The 25,834-nt window shown below is 48.9% G+C and overlaps 1 protein-coding gene across 6 annotated transcripts in view; it reads left to right on the plus strand.

The window, feature by feature from the left end:
* The window catches only part of SPDL1 (spindle apparatus coiled-coil protein 1), a 739,625-nt gene that overhangs the window by 701,497 nt on the left and 12,294 nt on the right, over positions 1 to 25,834 (plus strand). For 3 of the 6 annotated variants that reach the window (XM_069654308.1, XM_069654307.1, XM_069654303.1), the window contains one exon: positions 20,656 to 21,636. The exons of the other annotated variants lie outside the window; for them this stretch is intronic. In XM_069654308.1, coding sequence (XP_069510409.1) covers positions 20,656 to 20,812 — 157 coding nt within the window. In that variant the 3' untranslated portion in view covers positions 20,813 to 21,636. Of the gene's footprint in view, positions 1 to 20,655; positions 21,637 to 25,834 lie in introns of those variants that run through there. 6 annotated transcript variants of the gene reach the window in all.

The following is a 25,834-nucleotide window of genomic DNA, read 5'->3' on the forward strand; positions in this document are numbered from 1 at the left end:
CCAGCCCTCCTCCCCCAACGCCAGACTGTCACGATCCCTGCCCTAAGCCTGGATAGCCAGGCCAGGTGGGCTACTTCTACCCGCATCAGGCCCTCAAGGGCCTTGACATTTGCCCCCGGACTCCCTTGGAGTCAGTTCTAGCGCCTTTGGCGCCAGGCTCATATGCCAGAGCAGTAATCAGGGCCCATAAGGGCATTGCACAACAACGATGATGCCTCCACATGGCTCAGTTCCTAAACTAAACCATGCGGTCTAGCATTTTGGGTGTGGCAGGCCCAGTGATACCTGGGATGCATGCAGGCTATATAAACCACACCCGAACTCCAGTACACGCTTCGCGTTAGTTTGCAACCCTGCAACGTGATGCTCACCGTGTTCAGCTTAAGCCACGAACCTCGGAAGAACAGAATCTGCAAAAGAAACGGAAACGGTTGCAGCTTACCTGAATTTCATCATTAGTGGTCCTCAGTTCTTCTGACGGTATCCTGGAACCAGCGCTCCTTCGGATCGACGGACCTGCAGAAAGGGAAAGACGAGCATCGGACATTTGCACAATTAACGAATTCCGCCAAAAGGCTTACCTTGCCACTCGCACTTCATTCAGCAACACCTCTGAATTCTACACTCCGGCGGAGCACCGCGACCTGAGAAGACAAATGATAACAGGTTAGCAAAGGCAAGACACCTTAGCGCTGCGTAAAGCGCCTACTCGCCGCTTCCAGGCGCTCCAAAAACACTAATACTTACCAGCGAATCCCGAATTCACTCTTCGCCACGAATTGGACTTCCACGTACCTAAGGAAGAGAAAAAGACATTGTTAATTCCAGAAAGGCATGCTAGGACATCAAAACACCATAGCAATAAGACCTACCTGAAAGACTCATGTTGGGCCGGCATCAGTGAAGTAACTCAACCGCCATTGCCTGCAAAGCACTACGTGCCCCTGCCGAGACAGCAGGACGGAGAACCCGCCAACATCAAGAAAAAGGATTCTTCCGCTGGTCACTACTGGGCATGGCAGAGAGGGATACCTGGACCCCGATTGCTGGGTGGCGCCCCTGTGGAAGCAGGTGAACATAACACAGACCAGCCGACACCGATGAGGAGGAGGACTCTAACACACCATCTTCATCCAAGGCCTTCCATGAATGACTTGCAGGTTTGGCAGAATACTTGGGGCTTCCACAGCTCGAGGTCGAACAACCCGAGACCGGGGTCCTGGCTGAGGTCCTCACTCTCGGCTCTGCGGCTAGAACGGGGATCCCGATGCAGAAGAACATTTTCGCTTTGGCCAAAAAGGGATGGTTGAAATCCCATTCAGCACAGCCCACCAACAGGTGCCTCAACCCCAAGTACAGGCAATTGGAGGGGGATACTCTTGTTGTCGGCACACCCTCATCCACACTCTTTAGTGATTACCGTGGCCTCTATCTACTCCTAGCCGCAATCTTCCTTGGCCACCTCATCCTCGGCTCTTCTAGGCAAGGAGGAGATGAACTTGGAGGTGTATGGAAAGACAATCTATTCCAACGCCTCGATGCACCTTCATCAGTCTAACGCTGAATGACATGCTCGCAGTCCATAACTGGAGGCTGTGGCGGGAAATAGCCGACTTTCTTCCAGAGCCTCCGGTGCACAGTCAGGCACGCTTCAAGGCAGGGTTTGCAAAAGCAAAGATGGTGGCTCAGGGCATCATGGATTCCACAGTGGCCCATATTGACACCTCAGGCCGTGCCATCTGCATAGCCACGGACATGAGAAGGACTGCCTGACTCCAGTCTACCAAGTTCATCCCAGACGTACAGGAACGCATACTGGACCTTCCATTCGAGGGTAGCGACTTTTTCCATTTCACCACGGATGAGGAATTGGATAAGAAGAAGAACAGTTCCCAGACTGCAAAATCTTTATACATCCTCATAAAGTCTATGCCCAAGACCTACAGTGAAATGCACCAGTGTTCCGACCAGGGGCGCGCTTTTGGCAGGTTCCTGGGATTCCAAGAACGACAGTCCAGGCAGCCGCCGTAAACAGCACAAGGCGGGGAATAAGGGCTTCTTTCAGTCCCCCTCCTCCGCCCCAGCCTCAGAGGGAAAGAAGGCATGAAACTCCCCTCCGGGTCTACGTGTCTCCGGTGGGGGGGCAGGCTTATCCTTCACGTACAGCAGTGGCGCGCAAGGTTTGCAAACCCCTGGATCCTTTCAGTATTGTGCTCGGGTTACTTTATGCCTGTTCCACCCTCCTCTCTTCCACTCCCACAGATTAGGATGACAACCGTATTAGCGGAATTACGCTCGCTTGTACAGAGTCAGGCAGTGGAAGAAGTCCCAGCCTCCCAGCGAAGCATGGGCTTCTACTCCAAAATGTTCGCCATAAAGAAGAAGAACCAGGCTGGCCTGAGTTGTGTTGGACCTTTCCACCCTGAACCTTTCCCTTCTGCTTTAAAAGTTTAGGGTGGTTACCCCAGCGCTTATTGCAGAGACACTGTGCAAGGGAGACTGGGTGTGCTCCCTGGATCTGAAGGATACATGCCTGCACGTCCCGATTTGGCAGCCCCATCGATCCTTCCTCAGGTTTCGGATCATGGGCTTTCATTTCCAATACAGGGGTCTGCCCTTTGGCCTCAATTCAGTCCCCAGGGTCATAACCAGGCTTATGAATGCAGTGGCAGCCCTCCTCAGGGCCCAGGGCCACCAGGTTTATCCATACTTAGACGACTGACTGGTCAGGGCAAGATCACTGCAGGCGGTACAACACACCTCCTCCGCTCTCATGAATACGGTACACACATTGGGATTGTCTATCAATCTCAAGAAGTCACAGCTGGAGCCAACGCAGAGCCTAGCTTTCCTGGGTCTCATCTGGGATAGGAGAGCCGAGAGAGTGTTTCCATTTTCTCAGCAGGGAGGTGACCTCAGCCTGGTGGTACCAGCACCTTCTAGGTACCATGGCAGCATTTCTGCTGGCAGTGCCTTACACAAGGCTCAAAATTAGGAGGTTGCAGTTGCACTTTGCAGCCTCATGGAATCAGGAGCAGGGTTCCCAGGCGGAACTAGTCAGCATTCCTCCGGTTCTCCACCAGGACCTGGTCTGGTGGAGCATGGACTGCAACCTGAGGATAGGCAGGCCCTTACGGCAACCAGCACCGCAAGTCACCATCACCCCGGACTCGTCCTTGGAGGGCTGGAGAGCCACCCTGAACAACCACAGCATTCAGAGTCTGATCGTTTCAGTAACAGGAGGCCCATTCCATTTGGCTAGAGCTGAAAGCCATCTGGTCGGCTCTCAAGTCCTTCCTACCGCTCATCAGTGGCAAGATGATCCACATTCAGACAGACAACTCCACCAGCATGTACTATATCAACAAGCAGGGTGGCACCAGGTCCCCTCTATGCACCCTGGCGATCAGCAATCTGGAATGGGCTCTGGCGAACGACATTCACTTGACAACGATCCACATTCCGGGGGAGTTGTACCTAGTGGCGAACAGGCTCAGCAGGCTGGGGGACGACAATTATGAATGGCATCTGAACGATCATGTCCTTCAGGGGATCTTCAGCAGATAGGGCCATCCTCAGGTGGACCTCTTTGAAACCTGGTACAACAGGAAGTGCTTTCAGTTCACCTCCTGGCAAGGACGGGGTCTAGGCTCTCTGGGAGTTGCATTACAGATACAGTGGAACAGCACGAGTGCCTATGCCTTCCCTCCCACTCCACTGGTACATAGGGTGATCTGCAAGATAAGGGAGTCCCGACACCTCAGTATCATTCTGATAGTTCTGTGGTGGCCGGTGAGGCAATGGTTTTCGGTGTTGCTCAGCCTGTCAGACCAGCCTCCGGTGCACCTTCCATAGGGTCCATTTCATTAACTGTCAGAGAAGGGTGGCACGGTTGTCGACCCCACCCCTCAGAAGTTAGCCCTTGCTGCATGGTTCCTGGACAGATTACATTGAAGCATCTGTGCCTCTCGCAGGCTAACCTTGACATTATCCAGGGGGCTAGGAGCGATGCTACTAGGAGCCAGTACAAAAACAAGTGGACTAGGTTCTGCCACTGGGCTGAGGCTAAGGAGGTCGATCCTCTTACTTGCACACCTCTCACACTTGGGGGTGCAAATAGACACTTTCCGCACATATCTGGCGGCCATCAGAGCCTGCCAGAACTTGGAAGAGGACGTTTTCTGAACTGCCAATCCGGTGGTTAAAAGACATCTGACGGGCCTCACCAGGCTCTACCCGCCCATCAAGAAGCCACACCTCATGTGGGACTTCTGCCTTGGCAATTCAAGCACTGGTGGCATCAGAGCCATACACTACCTTTCATAGGGACAAGGTGGTCCTTGGAACACATCCCGCCTTCTTGTCTAAAGTAGACTCTACGTTCCATCTAAATGAGGAGATGGTACTCCCAACTTTCTTCGCGAACCCCAAGGACGCTGCTCAGAGGGTTCTGCACTATCTAGATGTTAGGCGAGCGCTAACATTCTATCTGGACAAGACCAACAGCTTCTGCATGTCTGAGGCTCTATTTATCACCTTCGGTGGGTCAAGGCCAGGATATCAGGCTTTCGAGGCCTCCATAGCGAGGTGGATGGTTTCCGCCATTAAGGAGGCCTATGAGGGGCAGCAAAAACCACTTCCGGCAAACATGCATGCCCACGCGGTCAGAGCCAAGACCACGGCAGTTGCGTTCCAGAGACACGTCCAGTGGCAGATCATCAGCAGGGCGGCCATGTGGGCCACTCCTTTTTGCAAGCAGTACTGTTTGGATGCCACCTCCAGGTCTAACGCTGCATTCGGGCAGGCTGTATTAAGGAACTTGTTTTCTTAAGGACTGTCACCTCTCCACCCTGGGGCTACACTCGGTTGTAATCACCCATACAGTATGGAGGAAAGGGGACGGGGCGCAAGAATAATTAGAAGTTACTCACTGTAGTGACTAACATACTCTTAGTCCATGGTCCCCTTTCCTCCATACGTCCCACTATCCTCTCCCTAATAAAACTGGTGTCATTAGGCAATGGTAATATGTTTGACGCGCCAATGCTCCCAGGGCTGCACCTCCGCGTGCCTCTATATTTAAAGGGGGAAGAAGATTTTTTCTGGTGAAGAAGGTTCTGTCTGCCGTCCCTAGTGAGGCACACCCATACAGTATGGAGGAAAGGGGACTATGGACAAAGAGTATGTTAGTCACTACGGTGAGTAACCTATAATTTCTTCACTTAAAAACATGTCCACACACATCTAAGAGTACTCTGACGGTTTGACAGCAGCACAGGGGCAATTGGAAAACAATATTCTCCAGCATGGGGTTTGCCATGGATTCACATGCTCATGAATATTCCCTGTCAGGCCGGGAATCCTTGGTAAAAGAAAAAACACGTATAAACTGTATTTCTCCTCTAAACCAATCACTGCACTCTGGGTCATACTGCACCCACCCAATGATTGCTCTTGCCCTACGCCCCTCCTCTTGCAGCCATCTTTAGATTTTTACTGCACGTTCAAGTGTTGGGAGTCCTTGTGTTTTGCTCTGTGAGCTGTTCTACGTTTTTCACGCTTTTTCAATAAAAAGTCCTATTTTTGTCAAACGGAGCATGTGTGCTCTTTCTCTCCATCGACCATCAAGTGGGGATCCGTTTGTCAATGAATGTCAGCACCAGGGCAAGAATCGTCGAAGTTTCATCAGAAATTCCAGAAGTCCATCGGGCCCCCTCCACACTCGGGACCCTGTTGGAAAAGAAGAAAGAGGGAAGCTCCCTCTTTAAGCTCTGCTCCAGCTGCAGACTGTGGAACGTGTTTGTAGAGGACAAACGCCTTCAGTGCCTCTACTGTCCCCATCCGGATCACAGATAAGCGCATTGTGAAATCTGCTGCTGATTATCCAAGCAAACCATTGTCACAGTGGACTGGCGGCGTGGCACAGTGCCAAGGCCTCTACCCATGCGGCATGCAGGGGCATGCCTCATCCAGAACCGGCCGGTCTAAAGAGCGGGCTTTTAAGTCCTTTGGGGGGCCCAAGACCAGGCCAACCACTGCAAGTCTGTTTTCGTCGGGGTTGCCATGCAACGGGTCCCGCAACAGGCAGGGCGCATTCAGCTTCGCCATCTGCCTCCATCTCCCGCCATCGCTCCAGCTCCTCCTTGAAGAGGAAATCGAAGCTGCGGGAAAAGCCAGAGAAGACAAAGGCACAGGAAAAGGCGACCAACATGCCCCAGAAGGCCCAGGCGGTGCAGGTGAAGTTGTCTTCAACGATAGAAGGCGAAAGTGGCTGACCCAGTCAAGGTAGCCCAGGCATTGCCCAGATTATCCCTACCCCCCGAGGCGGGAGGCCTTGGCCGGTGGAGAAGACGCCGGAAAAGAGGATGCCATCCCTAAGCCTGAAACCGAGCCGTTGGGATGCAAAAAAGGGGTTGGGGGGCCACAGGACACACCGTACTCCAGGGCACAGATATTTCTTCCTCGGACTAGGAGGACCAGGTGTCCATACACACGATCCAGGAGGATGTGTGGGGACGACACCGGCGGAAACGCTGAGGGGGACAACTACGGCAGAAATGGAGACGGCGACAATGCCGACAGCGACAATGGCGCGGAGCCCAGTAGGCCTACCGCTCCGACCCCTCTGAGAGATGTATTGCTGGACATCCTTTCGACCCTGCACACCGTGGTGTTGGAAATTCAGAAAAGGATGCCGACGCCACCGGCCCCAGCGGCCCCGCGAAAGAGGAAGCCGCACCCTATGCCGCTGCATCAACCTCCACACAAGCGCCACGTGTCTTCCCACATACCCCCCATCAAACCCCCCCCGAAGGACACAGGGACGGACAGGGCCACAGCGACTATGGACGAAGATGACGACATCGCCATGGCGGGTGGTTCGCTGCCGCCAAGGGCTTCTCACCTGGACAAGGTGGGGTTGTTCCATGCCATGGTCACCAGAGCTTCCAAACTCTTCCAACTGACGCCAGAAGAGACCAAGAAGAAAGGTTTCCTCTACCAACAGTGTGAGATCAAGCGGAAGACCATCATGGGGGTGCCTCTCCTGGATGACGTTTGGGAGGAGGGCCTAGCTTTAATGAGGAATCTGGCCACGTGCCCCAGGCCAAGAGGGATAGGCTGGAGAAAGTACTGGGTGCTGGAGTCCGCACCCAAGTGCCTACGATCGCAACCTTCCCCTGCTTAAGAAGTCATCTTAGCCCTCTTCTTCATCCTCCGTCCCTCCGGATAGCGAGGTGAAGAAGTTGGATGCCATGTGAAGAAAGGTGATCTACTCAGCGGCATCAACGGTCAAGGCAGCCAACGCACTTGCAATCCTGGCCAGGTACGACAGGAAACTGTGGTATAGGATCGCCCCGATTCTGGAGTTCCCGTCCGACGAGAAGCGAGTTGAGGCGATCTCCAAGAAGGGGAGGTGGCATCAGATCATGCCATCGGAGTGGCCGACACGGGGATCTGGCAGATGGGGAACAGTGTCTGCTTCAGTCGTCCTGGCCGGCTGAAAGCCACCAACTTCCACCAGGAGGTCCAGACGAGGGTGCTGGACATGACCTTTGTAGGGGACAACCTCTTTCAGAAGGCCGTCGATGAGTCCTTGCAAGCCATTAAGACTGACACAGAGACTGCCTGTTCCCTGGGCACTCTCCAGCAACACCGATCTTCCTTTTGCGCCTCCCGCTGGAAGTCTGGCAGATCGTCGAAAGGTGTCGGTGGAGGGTCAGCTTCGTACCGTCAACCCTCCCGCTGCACGACCCAGGAGGCCTACAGACCCTGTTCCAAGGCTTTTGGTGGAGGTGGCTAACGTAGTTGTCTCCCCCTAGGCGACATGCAGGCCTGAAGCAAGACTGATCCCGCCGGGACGTCGGGCACCCACTCTTGGAGGCCGGCTGGCGGGCTTCGTCAGCGAGTGGAAAAGATCTCCACTGACCGATGGGTGCTGGATGTATGCTCTTGCGCACTGACACACTTTAGAGTTCCAGCAAAAGGGTCCGCTGATGCCTACAGTGGCCTGGCAGGAGCAGCACATCCCTCTTCTCCTGCAGGAAGAATGGGCAACGATAAGAAAAGGGAGCTGGTTCTAAAACGACTCTGGAGATCCGGAGTCTATTCCAGATACTTCTTGGTAAAGGAGACTGGGGGCTGGAGGCCCATTCTCGACCTGCAACATCTCAACAAATACCTCAATCCCAAAAATTCAGGATGGTCACACTGAAGCACGTGCTCAGCCAACTGGAGGAAGGAGACTTCTTGACGTTGCTGGATCTGGAGGACGCATACTTCCATGTCCCCATTCACGAGAAGCATTGGATGTTCCTGCGCTTCGTGGTACAGGGCAGACACTACCAATTCAAGGCCCTCCCTTATACTGTCTACACAGGAACAAAATCCTTGCACTTTATTCCTGCTAGATTTCTACAATCAATACCAAATCAGATTACTTTTGCATTAGTCTGCACAATCTTATTCCTCTGTTCACCTCCATGACTGTCAGGGTTCAAGGCCAACAGTAGTACCTTAACTATGCATGAACAACCTGTCACACGCCCTACTGAAGTTTTACTTGACTGAATAGCCTGTTAAACAATGCACTTGTCATGAATGAAAAACAGAAAGCTATATCATGGCAACCAGCCCCCATTTATGTTAGAGATATTTTTGTGTCAACCATTGATGCAGGGAATTTTTCCCTCCCCAATCAAGAGCGCCACACCAATATTCCTTTTAGGTTCAATCTGGTCCTGTCTGTGTAGTACCATATCGGTCCCTCAACACTGTGCCATAGATAATGTGAGACGCAGGCCGGTGAATGGAAAGAATATATATTTCTTAAAGAATAGGAACATTAATATTTGTACAAAATCTCAAATCACGCTGAATGTTTTTCTTTCCCAATAATTCTTTTTTCCCCCCACAAATTGAAAGCGCTGTTGATTCAGGATAACACAGATCACAACTCTTTAGCCCCACAACTTGTACAGTCAGAACACTTTGCTTGGGGTTCACTTTTAATAGGATATAGTACCTTAAAACATATCAAGATCATACACTTCACACTCTACTTTATATGAAGTTTCATTCAAAGAATATACAACACTTTTCTATTGGCAAAAACAATTTCATACATGCAGCGCTCTGTCTTTTTAATCTCCCTGCGCACTTGGAAATGCCAACAGTTTTGTTTAACTTCATCACGTTAGGAAAATGTTGACTGGCGCTGCGCTCTTAGCAATGCTAGCAGTCTTATAGCACAAAAAACTGTTCAGAACAAACACTTTTTATTTATATTTGAAACCCTTTTTTTCACCACTATACAAGGCAAAATCACCCTTCTCTTAAGTGCCACTTTTGCACTTTCAGTAAAAGGTATGCTTTTAAATCAGTGACTCCACTCTGTTTAACTTTTGGAAGACACTGTTCTGTCCCAGAACACACGCATCCAGGTATTTGTTTATTTTTATTATTCTGCTATTAGTTTCTCATACTCAGCCTTACACAAAGAGTAAAAGTAAACATAATAATACATAAAAACAATGATAAATAATTGCAAAATAAGAAAAAAGAACCAAATATAATTAAAACACACACTTTGATTATCTGTTAAGCTTACAAATTAATCAAACATGGTTCTTAAAACAGAAAAAGGCCTCCGAGCTGCTTCACACTCCATCCCTTTAGCAACATTGCACAAACGTAATGAGATAATACAATAATAACCCTTAACCTAGGGTATTCACCACCTAATATGAATCAGACCTGCGTAATGGAGTAACTTTATCACAGAGATCGTAACTGCGATTTCTCCCCCCCCCCCCCCTGTGGCACATGCTTAAAGCAATCCCCTGAGTCTAAATAGGCTGTATTATGGATAAACGGCCTGAATGCCAAAACCTTACAATACACCAGGATGTGCGCTCTCATCTGAATAAGTGCATCGTTCTTATAAAGGTCACAACCTTTAGGGCATTCCATATCTAAGACCTAAGAGCACGGATTTCTCTGGTCAGCAGCAGATGTAGCCTATACCTTAAGAATTGGAGGCTTCAATATCCGTCGGAATCTTTTCAAGTATCGAGGAATGGTCACCAATGATTTGTCATAAATTGATAAGCTCTTATACAACTTAAATGTTCTCATCATTGTAATGGTCGCCATCCAACCTTGCCTGTATAGGATTATTCTGACCCAGTCGGGATTACCCACTAGGTCACTAGGAGTTACTTCAAATCTATGTAGCAACCTTTCTGCAGTGTTCTTTAAATTTAGCAGTGATCGCACCGAAGGTTGCTTCCATGCATTGCCTAGATTTTCAAACAGGGAGCCATCTGTAGGGTCTAATAGCTTCCTCTACAGTGACTGAACGGCCAATCCTGCTGACATCCCAGTGAAGTTAATCCTAGTTCGAATCGGAGTGCTGCCATTGGTAAACAATCTGGCAGAACTAGGTATTCAGTTTATCATTTGAAACCCCTCTGCTTTAAGGGAGGGGAATGGGAAGCAGTAGGGAATTTTGTTTTTAATGCCCCCCTGCCATTAGGGAATTTTGGGGTTGGCAAAAAAAAATGGTACCCAATTACTTTACAAACTATATTTTTATCCACAATGGAAGCAATGTTGTGAGTTTGAATTTCAACAAACTCACCCCATGTTAATTGGCTATGTGGGAATTAATTAAATGATTGATTAATAAGAGTACCAACGATCTACTTTGTGCGACCCCCCCCCCCAATGAATAATGAGAAGACCATTCAATCAAACAGATCCACACCAGGCTTGGTGTGGTTGGACAAGTTTACTTACATAAATATCTCCTACAGAAAGATTGCTTTTTGTTGGTTATGTTGGTGCTCTTGCTGGCAGGGATGCAACCAAACAGACCCTATCAAGGTGGATAATTCTCTAAATTTCAGACCTGGCTGGAAAGGATTTGCCTCAGGGTCTCGGCGCTCATTCTACCAGAGGAGTGGCTTCCACCTTTGCCCTGCAGAGGGGAATCCCTGCTTTGGACATTTGCCAGGCAGCAACTTTGGCATACCTGCACACATTGCTAGACATTACTACTAGGACACATAAGGACCCTGGTCACCAGTCACAGCGAACGTGAGATTAGCAGAGGAGGGAACGAGGGAGGGGGTGAAAAGGAAAGTCTTGATGAGCTTCAGGAATTTGAGGAGGTGTGGCTCAAGGCGAAGTGGAAGGGGGAGGCTGCTCCATAAAAGGGAGCCAGCTGAGGAAAGCGATCGGCCACTGTCCCTCTGTTTAGCAAACCGCTTGACACACATAGAGTTGGTACCAGAGGAATGTAGAGGTCTAGAGGGAGAGTATTTAGTAAGGGCAAGGTGCAGATAGCATGGTCCCTAGCCCCAGACAACCTTATGGATGATGCAGAGGGATTTGAACTTGAACCTTGCAGCAATTGGGAGCCAGTGAAGAGATTCTAGGCTGCCCTATTCTGGATTAGCTGAAGTGGTCATAGAGAGGAAGAGGGTAAATTCAAGAGAAGGCTATGTGATCTAGCCTAGAGAGAACCAAAGCTCTGGCAACATTGAGCATCTGGGGGAAGTGAGAAAAGGGAGAATTACTTTCAGAAGGAAGAGTTGACAGTTGGATTTCTTGGTAATGTCCTGACTATGAGGGAGGAAGGAAAGGGAGGAAACAAAGATGACTCCAAGGTTTCTGGCTTCAGATGAGGGGGAAAAAGATGGAACACGAGTCCCAATTGTAAAGATCTCAGTCTTGCTGGCATTGAGGCAGAGATTGTTGGAAGTGCAACAGGAATGGATGACAAATAGGCAGCCGGGATGATGGAAGATGCAAGAGGGTCTGCGGGATAACACATGTATTCTTTACAGAAATGAGGATAGGAGCAAAGAACGCTGCTGCCTGAATGGTCTCTTCTGTCCCTGCACTGTTACTTGCTCCTGCAAACTGGAGCCAGACAGGAGCTTATATAATCTTAACTTGCTGTTGTGGCATCTCTGTATATGGGCATGGCTTTTATCCCAACTCGTCCTGCTTCCATACAAAGAAAGTGCTATAGTCTTCCTTTCTTCATGGTCCGCGCTTTCTGTTAAGGATATGCTACTTTACATATTACTACCGTACATAGAAACACACTGCTGCCCTGCAGACTTTTACAAACCTTGAGGCCTAGCCCCGGGAGAAACTAAACATTTCTCTAACTGATTTTCATTCATACTCCACTCATCTTACTCTTATTTTGATCTGGTCTTATATTCTCCATTTCAATATGGTTTTCATAATTCTGTATGTTGTACATGAGTATGCAACATATCATTTTCTCCAGCATGGGGTCTGGCATGGATTCACATGCTCATGAATAGTCCCCGTCGTCAGGCTGGGAGTCCTCGGTAAAGAAATCATCAGTATCAGTTTTGTTTCTGATCTGTCTTCCTTAGTAGTAACCAATCACTGATCTCTGGGTCATACTGCCACTAGCCAATGACTGCCCTCTCCCTAAGCCCCGCCTCTGGCAGCCATCTTCAGATTTTTACTGCACACTCAAGTGTTGGGAGTCTTCGTGTTTAGCTCTTGAGCTTTTTTGCTGCGTTTTCGCACTTTTTTTCTTATTTTCCGGTCAAATAGAGCCTCAAGCTCCACCGTTGCTACATCCGATCAACAGGGACCCGTTTCGGATTTTTCTACGCCCCTCAAGGGTGAAGTTTTCATCGAGTTACGCTTCTTGGAGGAGTCCAGAAGTTTCGGTGGCCTACCCCAGACATGGCCCAGGAGAAAGGAAGCTCGACGCCCGGAAAGCTGTTCAGTGTTTGCCCTGGATGGCAACTGCAGAATGTGTTCAATGAGGACGAGCATTCGAAGTGCCTCTACTGACTTAATAAGGACAAAACGCATGTGGGGAAAGACTGTCGGAACGGACCATCAAGGATCGACATCTTCGTCTCTCCAACTGGCTGGAAGGAAAGAGCCCGTCAGGTGAGAAGAAGAAGAAGAAGAAGTCTGAGCGGTCTTCTAAGTCCTGTGAGGGCACCCCGGCGACGGGGGCCCAACAGAAGGCAAAGCACCGGGAGCGCCGAACGGTCGGGATCCTCGGCTGCCAGGCACGGCGCCTCTTCTCCAGCACCATCAACCACGAGCCAATGCTCTGGCTCAGGGAAGAGGAAAGCCGAGAACCTGGCAAAGCTTCTGGAGAGGCCCCAGTCGGTCTCGAAGGATCCAGCCGAGGGGGACCGAGGCGGTGACCCTCCCCCCAAGGTGAAGACCACAGGCCCGCAGAAGGCGGTGAAGGCCTTGATTCACCCGGGTAAGGCCTCTATCGAGGATGTCGCAGCGGCCCTGGCGCAGCCTGGGGAGGCTACACCAGTGGAGGCAACCTCGGGGCCCGGAGTTTCTCTGCCACTGCAGAGAGAAGCCCCTTTCAGGCCCATCGAGAAGACCCCCGTGAAGACCCCGGCGGAAAAAGAGGGGGTGAGCCGGTGGCCATTGTGGACACTGACAAAGCCTCCGAGGAGGAACTGGTTGAAGTCTTTGGAGGGCCTCGACGAGGGCGTCGAAGAGGCCCGGTCCAACGGGAGGGATCCCGACGAAGGGGACGACGAGAGCGACGGCGATACCGGCGAGGTTCCTAGTCAACTGTCACGTCCGTCGCTTCCGGAGCCGCAGGACAACTCGGTGGCCATTTTGTTGGCAATACAATCCTTATGTTAGGAGATAAGGACAAGATTGCCCCTACCACCGACGGAGGAGCCGGAACCAGGCCCGACAGAGGAGCCAGAGCCAGGCCCGTCGGGAAGTCCCCCATCCAGCCCCGCCTTTTCAGCTCTCGCTGCCTGCTCAACCTTTGCCCACGTCCCCCGTACCTGGGAATGACACGGGAACGGCCACGACGGGTACGGATGACGACGGCGGTGACAATGGGACGGAGCTACCATCGCCTCCAGCCTGGGCCTCCCCACCCGACGAGATTGGGTCTTTCCACGCTATGATCGCCAGGGCATCTGAGCTTTTTCAGCTCTGCCCCGAAGAGCAGAAAGAAGGTTTCCTTTACCAACGGCGCGAGGCCAAGAGGAAGACAGTCCTCGCCGTGCCTCTGTTGGATGACATCTGGGACGAGGGTCTCACCCTTCTCAAGAACCTGTCTACGACAACGCCTGCCAAGAGGGATCGGTACAAGAAGAAGTACCGGGTCCCCGACGCAGCCCCTTTGTGCCTTAGGGTGCAACGGCGGCGAGAAGAAAGCGGGGGGGCATCGGCCTCAACGTCAACTTCCCCGCCGGACGGCGAAGGAAAGAAGCTGGATGCAATGGGACGACGAGTTATCTCATCGGCGGCAATAACGATTAAGGCAGCCAACGCCCTTGCGATCGTGGCCCGCTACGACGTAGTTACGGTACAAGATCGCCCCCCTTTTGGACTTCCTATCACACGACAAGAGGGCTGAGGCCGGGGGATCTTGCAGGAAGGTGAGGTGGCGTCGGACCATGCCATAACGGTGGCAACGGACATCGGGTTCCGCCAGCTAGGCAACGGCGTTTGCCTCAGACGACGAGGGTGGCTCAAGGCGACGGATTTCCGCCAGGACGTACAAGCCAAGGTTTTGGACATGCCGTTCGACGGGAAGAACCTGTTTGGGAAAACAGTGGATGAGTCCCTCCAAGCCATCAAGGCAGACATGGAGACAGCTAAGGCCCTAGGAGTTCTCCAGCAACGAAGTCCGTCCTTTCGGAGATCCGTAGGCAAGCAGGACGATGCTAGCCGGGTGGATCCCGCCGTCGTCGCCAGGGAGGCCAAAGGCGCAAGGCGTCCTCCAAGCAAGATTTAACCGACTGTGGCATCGGGCCCCCACCGAAGCACCCCGGTGGGAGGCTGGCTGGCGAAGTTCGTCAGCGTGTGGGAGTCCATCTCCACCGACCGTTGGGTGCTGGACACCCTGGCCCAGGGGCATGCCCTCGAATTTCTAAAAAAGTGCCCCCGCATTCCTCCCGTGGCCAGGAAGAAAAACCACGTCCCTCAACTACTGTTGGAGGTAAGGGCGATGCTCAAGAAAGGTGCCATCGAGCTTGTCCCAAAGAGGCTCCGGAGTATACTCAAGGTACTTCCTCGTGAAAAAGAAGACCGGAGGGTGGCGACCCATCCTGGAGCTGCGACGACTGAACAAGTACATCAAGGCACAGAAGTTCCGGATGGTCACCCTCCAGCACGTGCTGGGACAGCTGGAGGAGGGTGATTTCCTGTCGTCGTTGGATTTGGATGATGCATACTTTCACATTCCCATTCTAAAAGGACACCGGACGTTCCTCAGGTTTGTGGTTCAAGGGCGGCACTACCAGTCCAAGGCCCTCCCATTCGAATTGAAGTTAGCACCCAGGGTTTTCACCAAGTGCCTCTGCTCCAGTGGCAGCGCGGCTGCGCCTGCGCCTGCAGGGGATCCACGTCTACCCCTACCTGGACGATTGGCTAATCCGCGCAAGGACAAGGGAGCTCGCCATAGAACACACAGCGAAGACCGTCCAGCTGCTCATGGACCTAGGGTTCTCCATCAACTTCCCCAAGTCCCACCTGGTCCCCTCTCAAGTAGCACTGTTTCTGGGAGCCAAACTTGACTAAGTGGCGCGTCTGGCCTCGCCGTCGGAGGAAAGGACAAAGGCCATCCTAGGAAAGGTGCAGCGTCTACTGGCCACGGACGTGGACAGGGTGAGGTCCGTCAAGTCCCTCCTCGGGATGATGTCCTCTTGCATTTATCTCGTGCTCCTGTGCAGGCTGCGGATGCGCCCTCTACAGGAGTTCCTCGACGCCCTCTGGATTCAAGCGACAGGCAGCTTCAAGGACAGGATCCCTCTCAACGAGACCTTCCAAAGAGCGATCCGGTGGTGGGGCACCCGCGCTCATCTAGCGGCAGAGACAGACTTTCAGATACCGGCCCACCAGGCGACGGTGACGACGGATGCCTCCCTGGAGGGGTGGGGAGCGCACACCGGAGATCTTCATGCGAGAGGCCTTTGGCTCCCGGTGGAGAAGCCGCTCCACATCAACATCCTGGAGCTCCGGGCAGTGTTCTGGGCCCTCAGGTTCTTTCTCCCGTCCCTCAAGGGCAAGGTGGTGAGGATCTTCACTGACAACACCACCACGATGTTCTACATCCGGAAGCAGGGCGGAACCAGATCCCCAGCCCTATCCAAGGAAGCCCAGGATCTGTGGCATTGGGCCGTTGCCCAGGGGATGTTTCTGGTGCCGTTTCATCTGGCCGGGATAAAAAAAACCATCGCCGACTCACTCAGCAGAAAGCTGCGCTCGTGCCACGAGTGGGAACTACGCCAGGATCAAGTGGACCGACTCTTTCAGCGATGGGGCAAACCCCAGATCAACCTGTTCACGACGGCGACGAACTCCAAGTGCCAGAGGTTCGCCAGCAGGTTTCCCCAAACGAGGAGCATGGGCGATGCTTTCTCGTTCCCCTGGGACGGCCTGTTCCTATTTGTGTTTCCGCCGTTGCTGCTCCGACTCATCAACCAGCTCAAGAGTTCCCGGTACAGGATGATCCTCATCGCACCGGCGTGGCCGGGACAGATCTGGTTCCCAGACCTTCTGGACTTGTTGGCGTCCCTACCGGTCAAGCTGCCGACGGACGCAGATCTTCTTTCCAGAGAAGGAGACGCCATCCTTCATCACGACCCGGAGTAGCTGAACTTGCAGGCCTGGCTCCTGCAGCACTAGAGTTTGGAGGGTATGATATCCCGGCTGACTGCAGAGAGGTTCTTGCAAAGGCCAGGGCGTTCTCAACTCTCAAGTGCTACGGACATAAGTGGAAGAGGTTCTCTGTCTGGTGCCGTGCACAGAAGATTAACCCTCTGCGGATTACAGCCCCTCAATTACTGCCGTACCTACTGTCGCTGGCCAGGGCTGGACTAGCTCATGCTTCCATCAAGATACATCTGGCTGCGATCTCCCGATACACCAGAACTACGGGACGGGCGTCCTTGTGGTCTCTTCGCCTGGTGAAGGAATTTATGAAGGACTGTTCCGGGCGTTCCCGTCGGTGAAGGCTCCTGCCCCGGCGTGGGAACTGAACGTGGTGCTGTCTAGGCTCATGGGGGCGCCATTCGATCCTCTGCATTCGGCCCTGTTGAGGTTCCTGTCGTGGAAGACAGCTTTTCTTGTGGCCATCACCTCTGCACGATGAGTGGGAGAGATCCAGGCCCTATCCTGTAAGCCTCTATACTTGACTTTTCACGACACGAGGGTGGTGCTGAGGACGCACCACTCCTTTATGCCCAAGGTACCGTCGGACTTTCACCTCAACGAGCCCTTGGTGTTACCAGTTTTCTTCCAGTCGCCTTCGTCGCCGGCCGAGAGGACTTTGCATTCGCTGGATGTGGCTAGAGTGCTAAAGTTCTACGTGGACTGCACGAAGAGTTTTTCGGAAGACGTCACAGCTGTTTGTGAACTTTGGACCTGTGAACCAAGGGAAGGCTCTCTCGAAGGCTTCCATTTCGAGATGGCTCTCCAGCTGCATCATGCACTGTCACCGGTTGGCAAACCGACCGTTGCCCGGCCGTCCGAGAGCCCATTCGACCAGAGCGATACGCTGCTACCACAGCGTTCTTGTCTGGTGTTCCCCTGCTGGACATCTGCAGGGCTGCTATGTGGAGGTCCAGGGAGGAGTCCAGAGTCGGCCAAGCAGTGCTGCGCAACCTGTTCGCCTGAAGGTGGGCCTGGTGAGGAGGTAAGAGTTGCTTAATGTTGAGTTTATGTAATGCTTAATGTTGAGCCTTATGCCACCTCCCGTTGTTGTACATGTGTGTACTGCTTTGTATTCTTATATTCATGAGCATGTGAATCCATACCAGACCCCATGCTGGAGAAGGAACAAGTCACTTACCTGTAACTGTTGTTCTCCAGCATGGGTCTGGCATGGATTCACATGCAAACCCTCCCTCCTACCCCTCTGCGGCTCTTCACTTGGTCATACTGCCACTTCACGTGCTACTAAATCTGAAGATGGCTGCCACAGGCGGGGCTTAGGGAGAGGGCAGTCATTGGCTGGGGGCAGTATGACCCAGAGACCAGTGATTAGTTACTACTAAGGAAGACAGATCAGAAACGAAACTGATACTGATTTTTTCTTTACCGAGGATTCCCATCCTGACGACGGGGAATATTCATGAGCATGTGAATCCATACCAGACCCATGCTGGAGAACAACAGTTACAGGTAAGTAACTTGTTCCTTAGCATGCATGGGCTTTTGACAGAAAGCAGACAACTGGTGAGCCACTTTTTGTGCTCTGCCAGAGCTAGCCTCAGTGACGCAACACTGCATGAGCTGTGTGATCCATTTTTAGCGCAGGCCACATTCCTTTTGGCAGAGTGCCTGCTTTGAGATTTTTAAAACTAAATAGGATTTAACATTTGCAAATGTATTCAGCTAATAGTTATCTGCACCATATATTTAAATAACTGCCTTCTTTTATTGCCTGCCCATGTCTGTGTATACGATTTTATATTTGCATGAAAAAGCTTCCTCAATGCCCCCCCCCCCCTCGCCCCTGGTCTCTTGTTGTGCCTAGAAGCAGTCAACAGAAGTCTTGCCCAATTCTAAAGTGCTTGGGAATGAAGAAAGGCGCAAACTCCTTCCCAACAATTAGTAATTTGATCAAGATCACACAATTTAGGTGAGTTGGGAAGCTGACACCTTATCCACTAAATGACCTATGGGGACTGGGTATGGCATGAGTCAGGGTCTTACCAACACCAATCTGCTATCGGGTAAGGAGGCCTATTCATTTTTTTGATAGTATTTTCCCCTGAAACATTGACTGTTTGCAGGGGCTCTGTCCATTTTTAAAGAAAAGGGAACAGATGTGTTGAGCAAAGAAGTTTGCCAAGTATCATACTATTTGGCTTAGTGGGGAAGCCAGGGGATAAAGATTTCTGAAAGAAAACCATATTTTGGGTAATACTTCAATTACACCAAGGTGGGATACTGGCTGTATGTTAAAAACGGATGTCGGGCATACTAAGTGATCTTTATGGTAATGGAACGTGAGACCTACAGTTGCTTTTAGAGTTCTGTAGCAGGTGCCTATGACTGTGCTGATTTAAATGTATTGCAACCTGTATTCTTTCAACTAAAATTGATGGATGGAAATCTTTGAACTGATCATAACCACTACGAATTCCACTGGGCAGCTATCCATTTGCAAATCCTTCATGACCCTGCCCACAGAAGAGATTGTTTACTCCAAAATGCCAGTCCACTGTTCCTTCTGCAAGGGTTCAACATTAAGGCGGGTCTGGGGTGATGGAATTGAAAGTTGGGTGATAGCTACTTGCCAGTTTTAAATTCAAGGCCACAGAACGCTAATCGTGAGATTATTAAACACACACAATATATTTGTCAGCCTGTTGGCAGATGAGAAGATGTGTTTCCTCTTCTGGCTTACTTGGGTAAAATATAGTGATTCATGAAAAAATAAAAGCATATGCAAAATATTGAGCTTCATCCTAGGCTGTATCAAGCTATTGTCTAGGCAAACGTTCAGCAAGAGTTCCAGAGCACACCCATATTCATCTGTTTGAAGTATTACGTAGAACAGCATTGTGGCAATTGAGTCAGCATATGGCATATGATGGTCGTAGCTGCAGAGGTGGAGTTGCACCTTACCATATGATGATCTTGTTGGGGCATTTGGGAATGCACTTGATCTTTGATGGGCAAAATCATTTAGCTGTGATCTTGCTTGTTTCTTCATTTACGTATTCTGCTGTCTTCCTGAATTTTATTCTGAATGCAAGTATGAGCGAAATCACTGCTTTGAATGACATGTATTTTTTTTTTTGATGAATTTATCAAAATATGTATCGGCAGTATCGCCTGCCTTTCTCTGTTGGTAAAGTGGCTGTTTCATTCTGCTTCCGCATTGTATCAGACAAACTGTTCTGTCCGGTTCACTATAAGGGCGGATTCTAGTGCGTGTGTAGAGGGTAAGGGTTACACCTGGATTTTAGCAACAAGCATCCAGTAGAATTAGCCAAATATTTTCAATGGTGACTAATGCGCTTCCTATTTATTAAATGCCAACATCAACGTGTTTGGATCAAATAATGTTTCACTCCTTTTTTTAGTTAAATGTTTGTGCAAAGTTTCAAAGCGCAAAATGCTAGCTAGGCAAATGTAGCTATCCCCCAATGGCTAATGGCACACCGTGTTTCTGACCGCCGACGGCGAGTGGTTTGAATCTCATTTGTTTGTACTTTATAGTGACTTTAAATCTGATCAGTTAATTTATTATCTATTTCATATACTCCTCTCACTGAAGTCCAGACCTAAGTTTAGCCCAATGTTAGCTATGTTTGGAATGTAACCAGTGTTCAGTTCTTTCCCAGCCAGCGAATGAATTAAGGACACGATCTGAGAAAACATTTTGTTGTTTGCATGAACATATTAACCAATATGTATATGGATATATTTTTGCGTTTTCTGAAATGGCTGCAAAGCACACGATTAACTGCAGTGTAGGCCTTCTTTCAAATGCTTTTAATTTGCTCGTGGCTGAGCATGTACTTGACTTGATTACGATGCTTCTGAGTGGCTGCATTTAAAGTCACAGTGTTTCTCAGGCTTGCCCTTTTGACTGTCTCAGTGTTACATTTCATGTTAGAATTACTGCTTTACCTGTAGGTCTACCACTGTTGGCGATTCCAGAAAACAATCAAAGAAATATGACGAGGACCGTATAACTGCCAAAAGGCAGGAGAAGAAACTACGCCAGAACGCATGCCCCATAATACACGTATCCTCTAAACCAACAGACGCAGCGCAGTGCCCTCAACAGTAACTGTAAATGGGATACAAAAATGCCCTGGGTGCAGCATTTAAGGCTTTAGTAATCACATGTGCCTATCTCACTTCCAGCTCTCGTTTTACAACGACAATTAAGTGCTGGTCCTGTTCTGTTGCTTAATGGGGCACGTGGCCTGTCTGTGTACTTGTCTGACATCCGCCTAACTCCAGTGAAACATGTGTAAGGGTCAAAACAAAGGTGCGTTCAAATGTGCACAAAGTGCCAAGGCTTAAACCGTTCTTGATGATTTGTTCTCGGATGATTTAGATCAGTATTATGTTAAATGATCAACATTGGTTTAGATTTAAAAAAAATCTCCTGCTGCACTATTCAATTACTTTCACTATGTATTTGGCCGCCCTGTTATGCGTATCCACTTTAAACCGCGTTCACCAGCGGCCTCTCTGGATAATTCATAATAAACTCCACAAGCTTGGGTGCTAATTTCCAGACCAGGGGTTGGTCGTACATTTACCTATTTTTGGACCGTAACCACAGTTTCCGTGTAATTCGAGTGTTTCATTAAAGATTTGTACTTCCGTTTTAATAGTTGTACAAACCTTTGCGTGGAAGAATGTTTATATTTTGTGGAAAATGTTGAAAGAGTATGACCAATGCCTGTCAAGGGTTTGTTTCAAATGTTTCTAATTACATGCAATGAGTTGTGTATATAGATGAATTTTCTGTTTATATCTGGTAATTTAATGGGACTTCACAAAGAATCTTAGCTTTACTGTTTAAAATGTCTGGGTAGGTAATAAATGGCTGTGCCTTTCGATCCTTTGTCATGTGAATAAATGGTATGTTTTTGCATTGCATCTCGGGTAAATGTCCTTATTTGGTAACTCACTGTATGTACAACCATGTCTAGAAATCAATGGCTTGTGGTCATCATTTGAATAGTGGCAAGTCTCTGGTTCTTACAATGTCTAAGTATGCAGCATAATTAATGGTTCAGACTTATAAATGGTTGTGAACCCGTACATTTCCTGATTATTTTCAGGGGTTCACTAGGTAAAGTCGTTTCATCGCTGAGCATCTTTCGTATAAAGGTGGAGGCCTGCATTTACGTTGCTAAACTCCCATCACCATTAATAAGCATCAGGCAAAATGGGGTTAATTTACAAAAACAATGTGAACAAGACTGCTCAAAAGGCTTTCCGTTTTGTCTCCCCTTATTTGTACCAACCTATGGTCTAACCTTTATAACTCAGTATTTTTGTTCAGAAATTGTAGCATTGTTTTGGCTTTTTCTCGTAATTTTTTAATAAAAATGTGAGCATACATGTTTCATTTGCCACATCACTTTACATACACTAACACCATGTCAGTTCTCTTATGCCCACCACTTGGTCAGAATTGCTCTGTGATGCATGTTTGAGTAGATCATGGTGAATATGCAGCTGCTACTGACCGTGTGATCCATTCTGCACTCCTGGAGAAGAGCTTACCTGGTCTGCTGCTGTGGCTGTGCGGGTGGGCCCTCACTCTCCTGACTGCCTCCAGTGTTACCATCTCGCTGCAGGTCCCGTATTCGCCCCTCCCACCTGCCTTCTTCCGTCATTCACATGCGTTATCAATTGAATCAATGCCTCCTCTATTTAACATCTCTCTTGTGTGCGTTGACTCTCAAAGGACACCCATATGTAAGGGCACTGATCTTTCCTGTCTTTTACCTCATCTTCACTAATTGTATTACTTTTACGATGCTGTCCCCTAACTCACTTCAAGCTATCTAGCTCTCTCTTTGGTTGCTGCCTGCCTATCCTCATCATTGAGGCTTTTTGCATCCCTTGGAAAATTTACATACATTCTTCTACTGACCCCCCCTACTATTGGCCTACTCAATGCTTGAGCTATCTGTAATAAGACACACACAAATCAGACCTGTCTAGCACTTTCTCTCTATAACTGAAACATGGATTCTTATTCTGACACTGTTACATTGCTGTCTCTTACCAGCTCTCTACCTTCTCTCACCCCGGCCATTGGCAGAGGCGATGGGATTGGCATTTTATTCCATTCCTCATACACTGTTGCTTATACATCTCTTTGTAGCTTTCTCTTCTTTTGAATATCACTATCCTTTTCTAAACCCCACTATCTCACCTTCTTAATTATATATGTTTTTATTTTAAAATCCCTGAGGAACCGGACAGGAGGACCTGTATCTGGGCGCAGGTATCAATCAAGGGGAACCAAACTACTCGACCATTAACTGAATCAGCGAAAGAGATGGGTTTTAAGGTTTTTTTTTCTCTGAATTTCAGTAGTGTGTCAGCCTGGCATAGCTCCAATGAAAGTGTGTTCCAGAATGTGGTTCCAGTTACAGCAAACTGTCTGTCGCCCCTAGAGAATTACCAAGAGGTTACTGTGTGCTGACCTTAACCACCTTGCAGACTGATAGCATTTCGGAAGCAAGGTTAGATAGGGCGTGGCCAGGGCAAGCTTGCATTTAAAGACCCAGTACAAGATTTTAAGTAGCCTTTGCTTGACCGGGAGCAAGTGAATTTCCTGCTAATAAGGTTTAATAGAAGTAGCATTAGGAAACCTAAAAGCTAAGGTGAACCACCACCTTTTGAATCTTTTGCAGTTGATAATTCAGCAAAACCGCAAGTAATGCATTACCATAATCCACGCAATAATTGAGGACTACCGGTAATGAGCTGCCAATCTTCCTTTGCGATAAAGGGCAGGGCTTGTTTCAGTAGCTGAAGGTTAAAAAAAGGCTGCTCTGGAGACTGTTAATCTGAGATGAAAATGACAAGTCACGATCCCACGTTTACTCACCCTTGAGGTGTAGGAGGTGGGAAGCCAAACAAAGTTGAAGAGGTCTGCAAGTACAGTGAGGTCCTGCTGTATGGTCCACCTGGTCCTCCGATCCTAACCCTTCTCTCCTTCCATCTCTCCTCCCCTTTTTCCTTCTTGGTTATTTCAATCTCCACCTTTCTTCTACCCCCATGCAGCCTCTCCTTCCCTTCCGCTAGTTGGCTTTTTCAGTCTTACCCAACTGTACTCACACCCTTCTCATACCTCAGGATCCTCTCTGAATGTAATGTTTTCTTTTTTTATTTCCTCTGTCTCTGCTACACCCTTTGCTAGGTCAGACCATCTTTTTATCATTTACTACTTCTCGTTCCACTCTCTCTCTGACCCTGTCATATTGGTGGCTTCTTTGACCCGCTGCAACCTTTGCTCCTTTCGATACCTATACTTTTATTACTTCTCCCTTATTTTCTCTTGTGCCACTTAGACGATTCTTCTCTTCTTCTAACAAATGGTGCGCTATTATTTAATTCTAGTCTTGTGACACTAATTGATTCTCTTTACCCTGCTCGCCACTTTGTCCCACTCTCAAACCTCCCCAGCCCACGCTTACCCCTGACCACCTCTCTATCTGTTCTTCGCTATGTCATGCTGAACGGCAATGGAAGAAACCTTGCTCTACTCCCTTCTCTACACTCTTGTTATGACTATTCTCTGACAGTAGCAAAAAAGGCCTTGTTCTCTGATCTTATCCTATCTTACTCTCCCCATCCTCACTGCCCGTTTTGGCGTCTTAACCAAATCTTGTCCCCTCCTGCACTTCATCCTTCTCTGGCTTCCCCTCTGGCAGCCAATTTATTTACTAACAAAGATATGGTGCTCTGTTCATCTTTATCTTCAAATATTACCTTTTCCTCCTCTTTTAAGCTAGCTGCCTCCTCTCTGTCCTCCTTTTCCCCTCTTTCTGGCTGTGATACAACTAGATTTCTCTCCTGAGCCCATCCTACTGTTTCCCCCTTTGACCCTCCTCCCTCTGTCCTTATCCCTAAAATCTACAAATGCCTACTTCGCTCCACTTCCCTCATGAACTCATCACTCTCTACAACTGCTTTTTCTTCAGGGTTCAAAACGGTTGTGATTATACCTATTCTCAAAACCCCCTGCTAGATCCTTCACTGCTTGCCAATTTATTTCCCATCTCTCTTCTCCCTTTTCTTTTCAGAAATTCTCAAACAAGTTGCATACTTCCACGTTTCTTCATAGCTTGACACAAATTCCTTTCTCCCTCCATTTCAATCTGGTTTCTGCATCTCCATTCTACAGAACATGCACTTCTTAGTGTCGCTACGTCACTCCTTTTGGCATGCCACGCTAAAATATCCTCTTTTCTTATTCTGCTTGATCTGTCTACTGCTTTTGACATTATCCTCCTCTTCTTTCTACCCTTCATTTGAATTTATCTCCAACACTGTACTGCAATGGTTTCATTCTGACCCTGATAATCATTCTGTTTCTATTTCATGGACTAGTAAACATTCTTCTGCCTTCCCTTTACTATATGGGGACCCTCTCTGTTCGGTCTTGGGTCCCCCTCTCTCCTCTTTTCACACACCCTCTGTCTCCTCTATAGTTTCTTTGTTTCATCTCTTCTCACATTCCTATTGTCAGGATGGTAATATCCACATCCAACGCAGGAGCTGCTGAGTCCCACAATCCCACTAAGATGTCTAGCTCACAACTAAACTGAACAGCTGAGTACTAGACACCCCTGGGGGGAAGGGGGAAAAGTGGATAAAATAACAAATCAGACACTGGATCTTCTATCTTCATCCGGTCTCTGCATGAATGAAAATTGTTAAGCATTAAATAATATTACAAAACTAAACAACTATTATTTTATGAATATCAACAATCCTACCTGAATACCCTCTGCAAAGAGCCCAGAGGATGATAATTATTTAATTTCTATATATTTTTTTTAGTTTTGAAATAACTCCAATTCTTTTACGCTAAAAGCAAACTTTGGTGGTCATGTTTCATAACTGTGCTGCTGAAAACCAATGAACTGAATGTCATTACAAGTGACTAAACTGATGGAGGTTCCTTGTGGAAATAAATGAACTTGAAGAAAAGAAAATGTGTTTCCAAACAATGTCAATAAAACTGTGAACACAAACTCCAGAATGTCTCAAGAAGATGAGTCTTTTGAATGAAGCACACTTGAAAAAATAGTTGGAAACACAGAAATAA

The sequence above is a fragment of the Ambystoma mexicanum genome, chromosome 3q (genome assembly GCF_040938575.1).
Source record: "Ambystoma mexicanum isolate Mex_15411 chromosome 3q, UKY_AmexF1_1, whole genome shotgun sequence".
Taxonomy (NCBI): Eukaryota; Metazoa; Chordata; class Amphibia; order Caudata; family Ambystomatidae; genus Ambystoma; species Ambystoma mexicanum.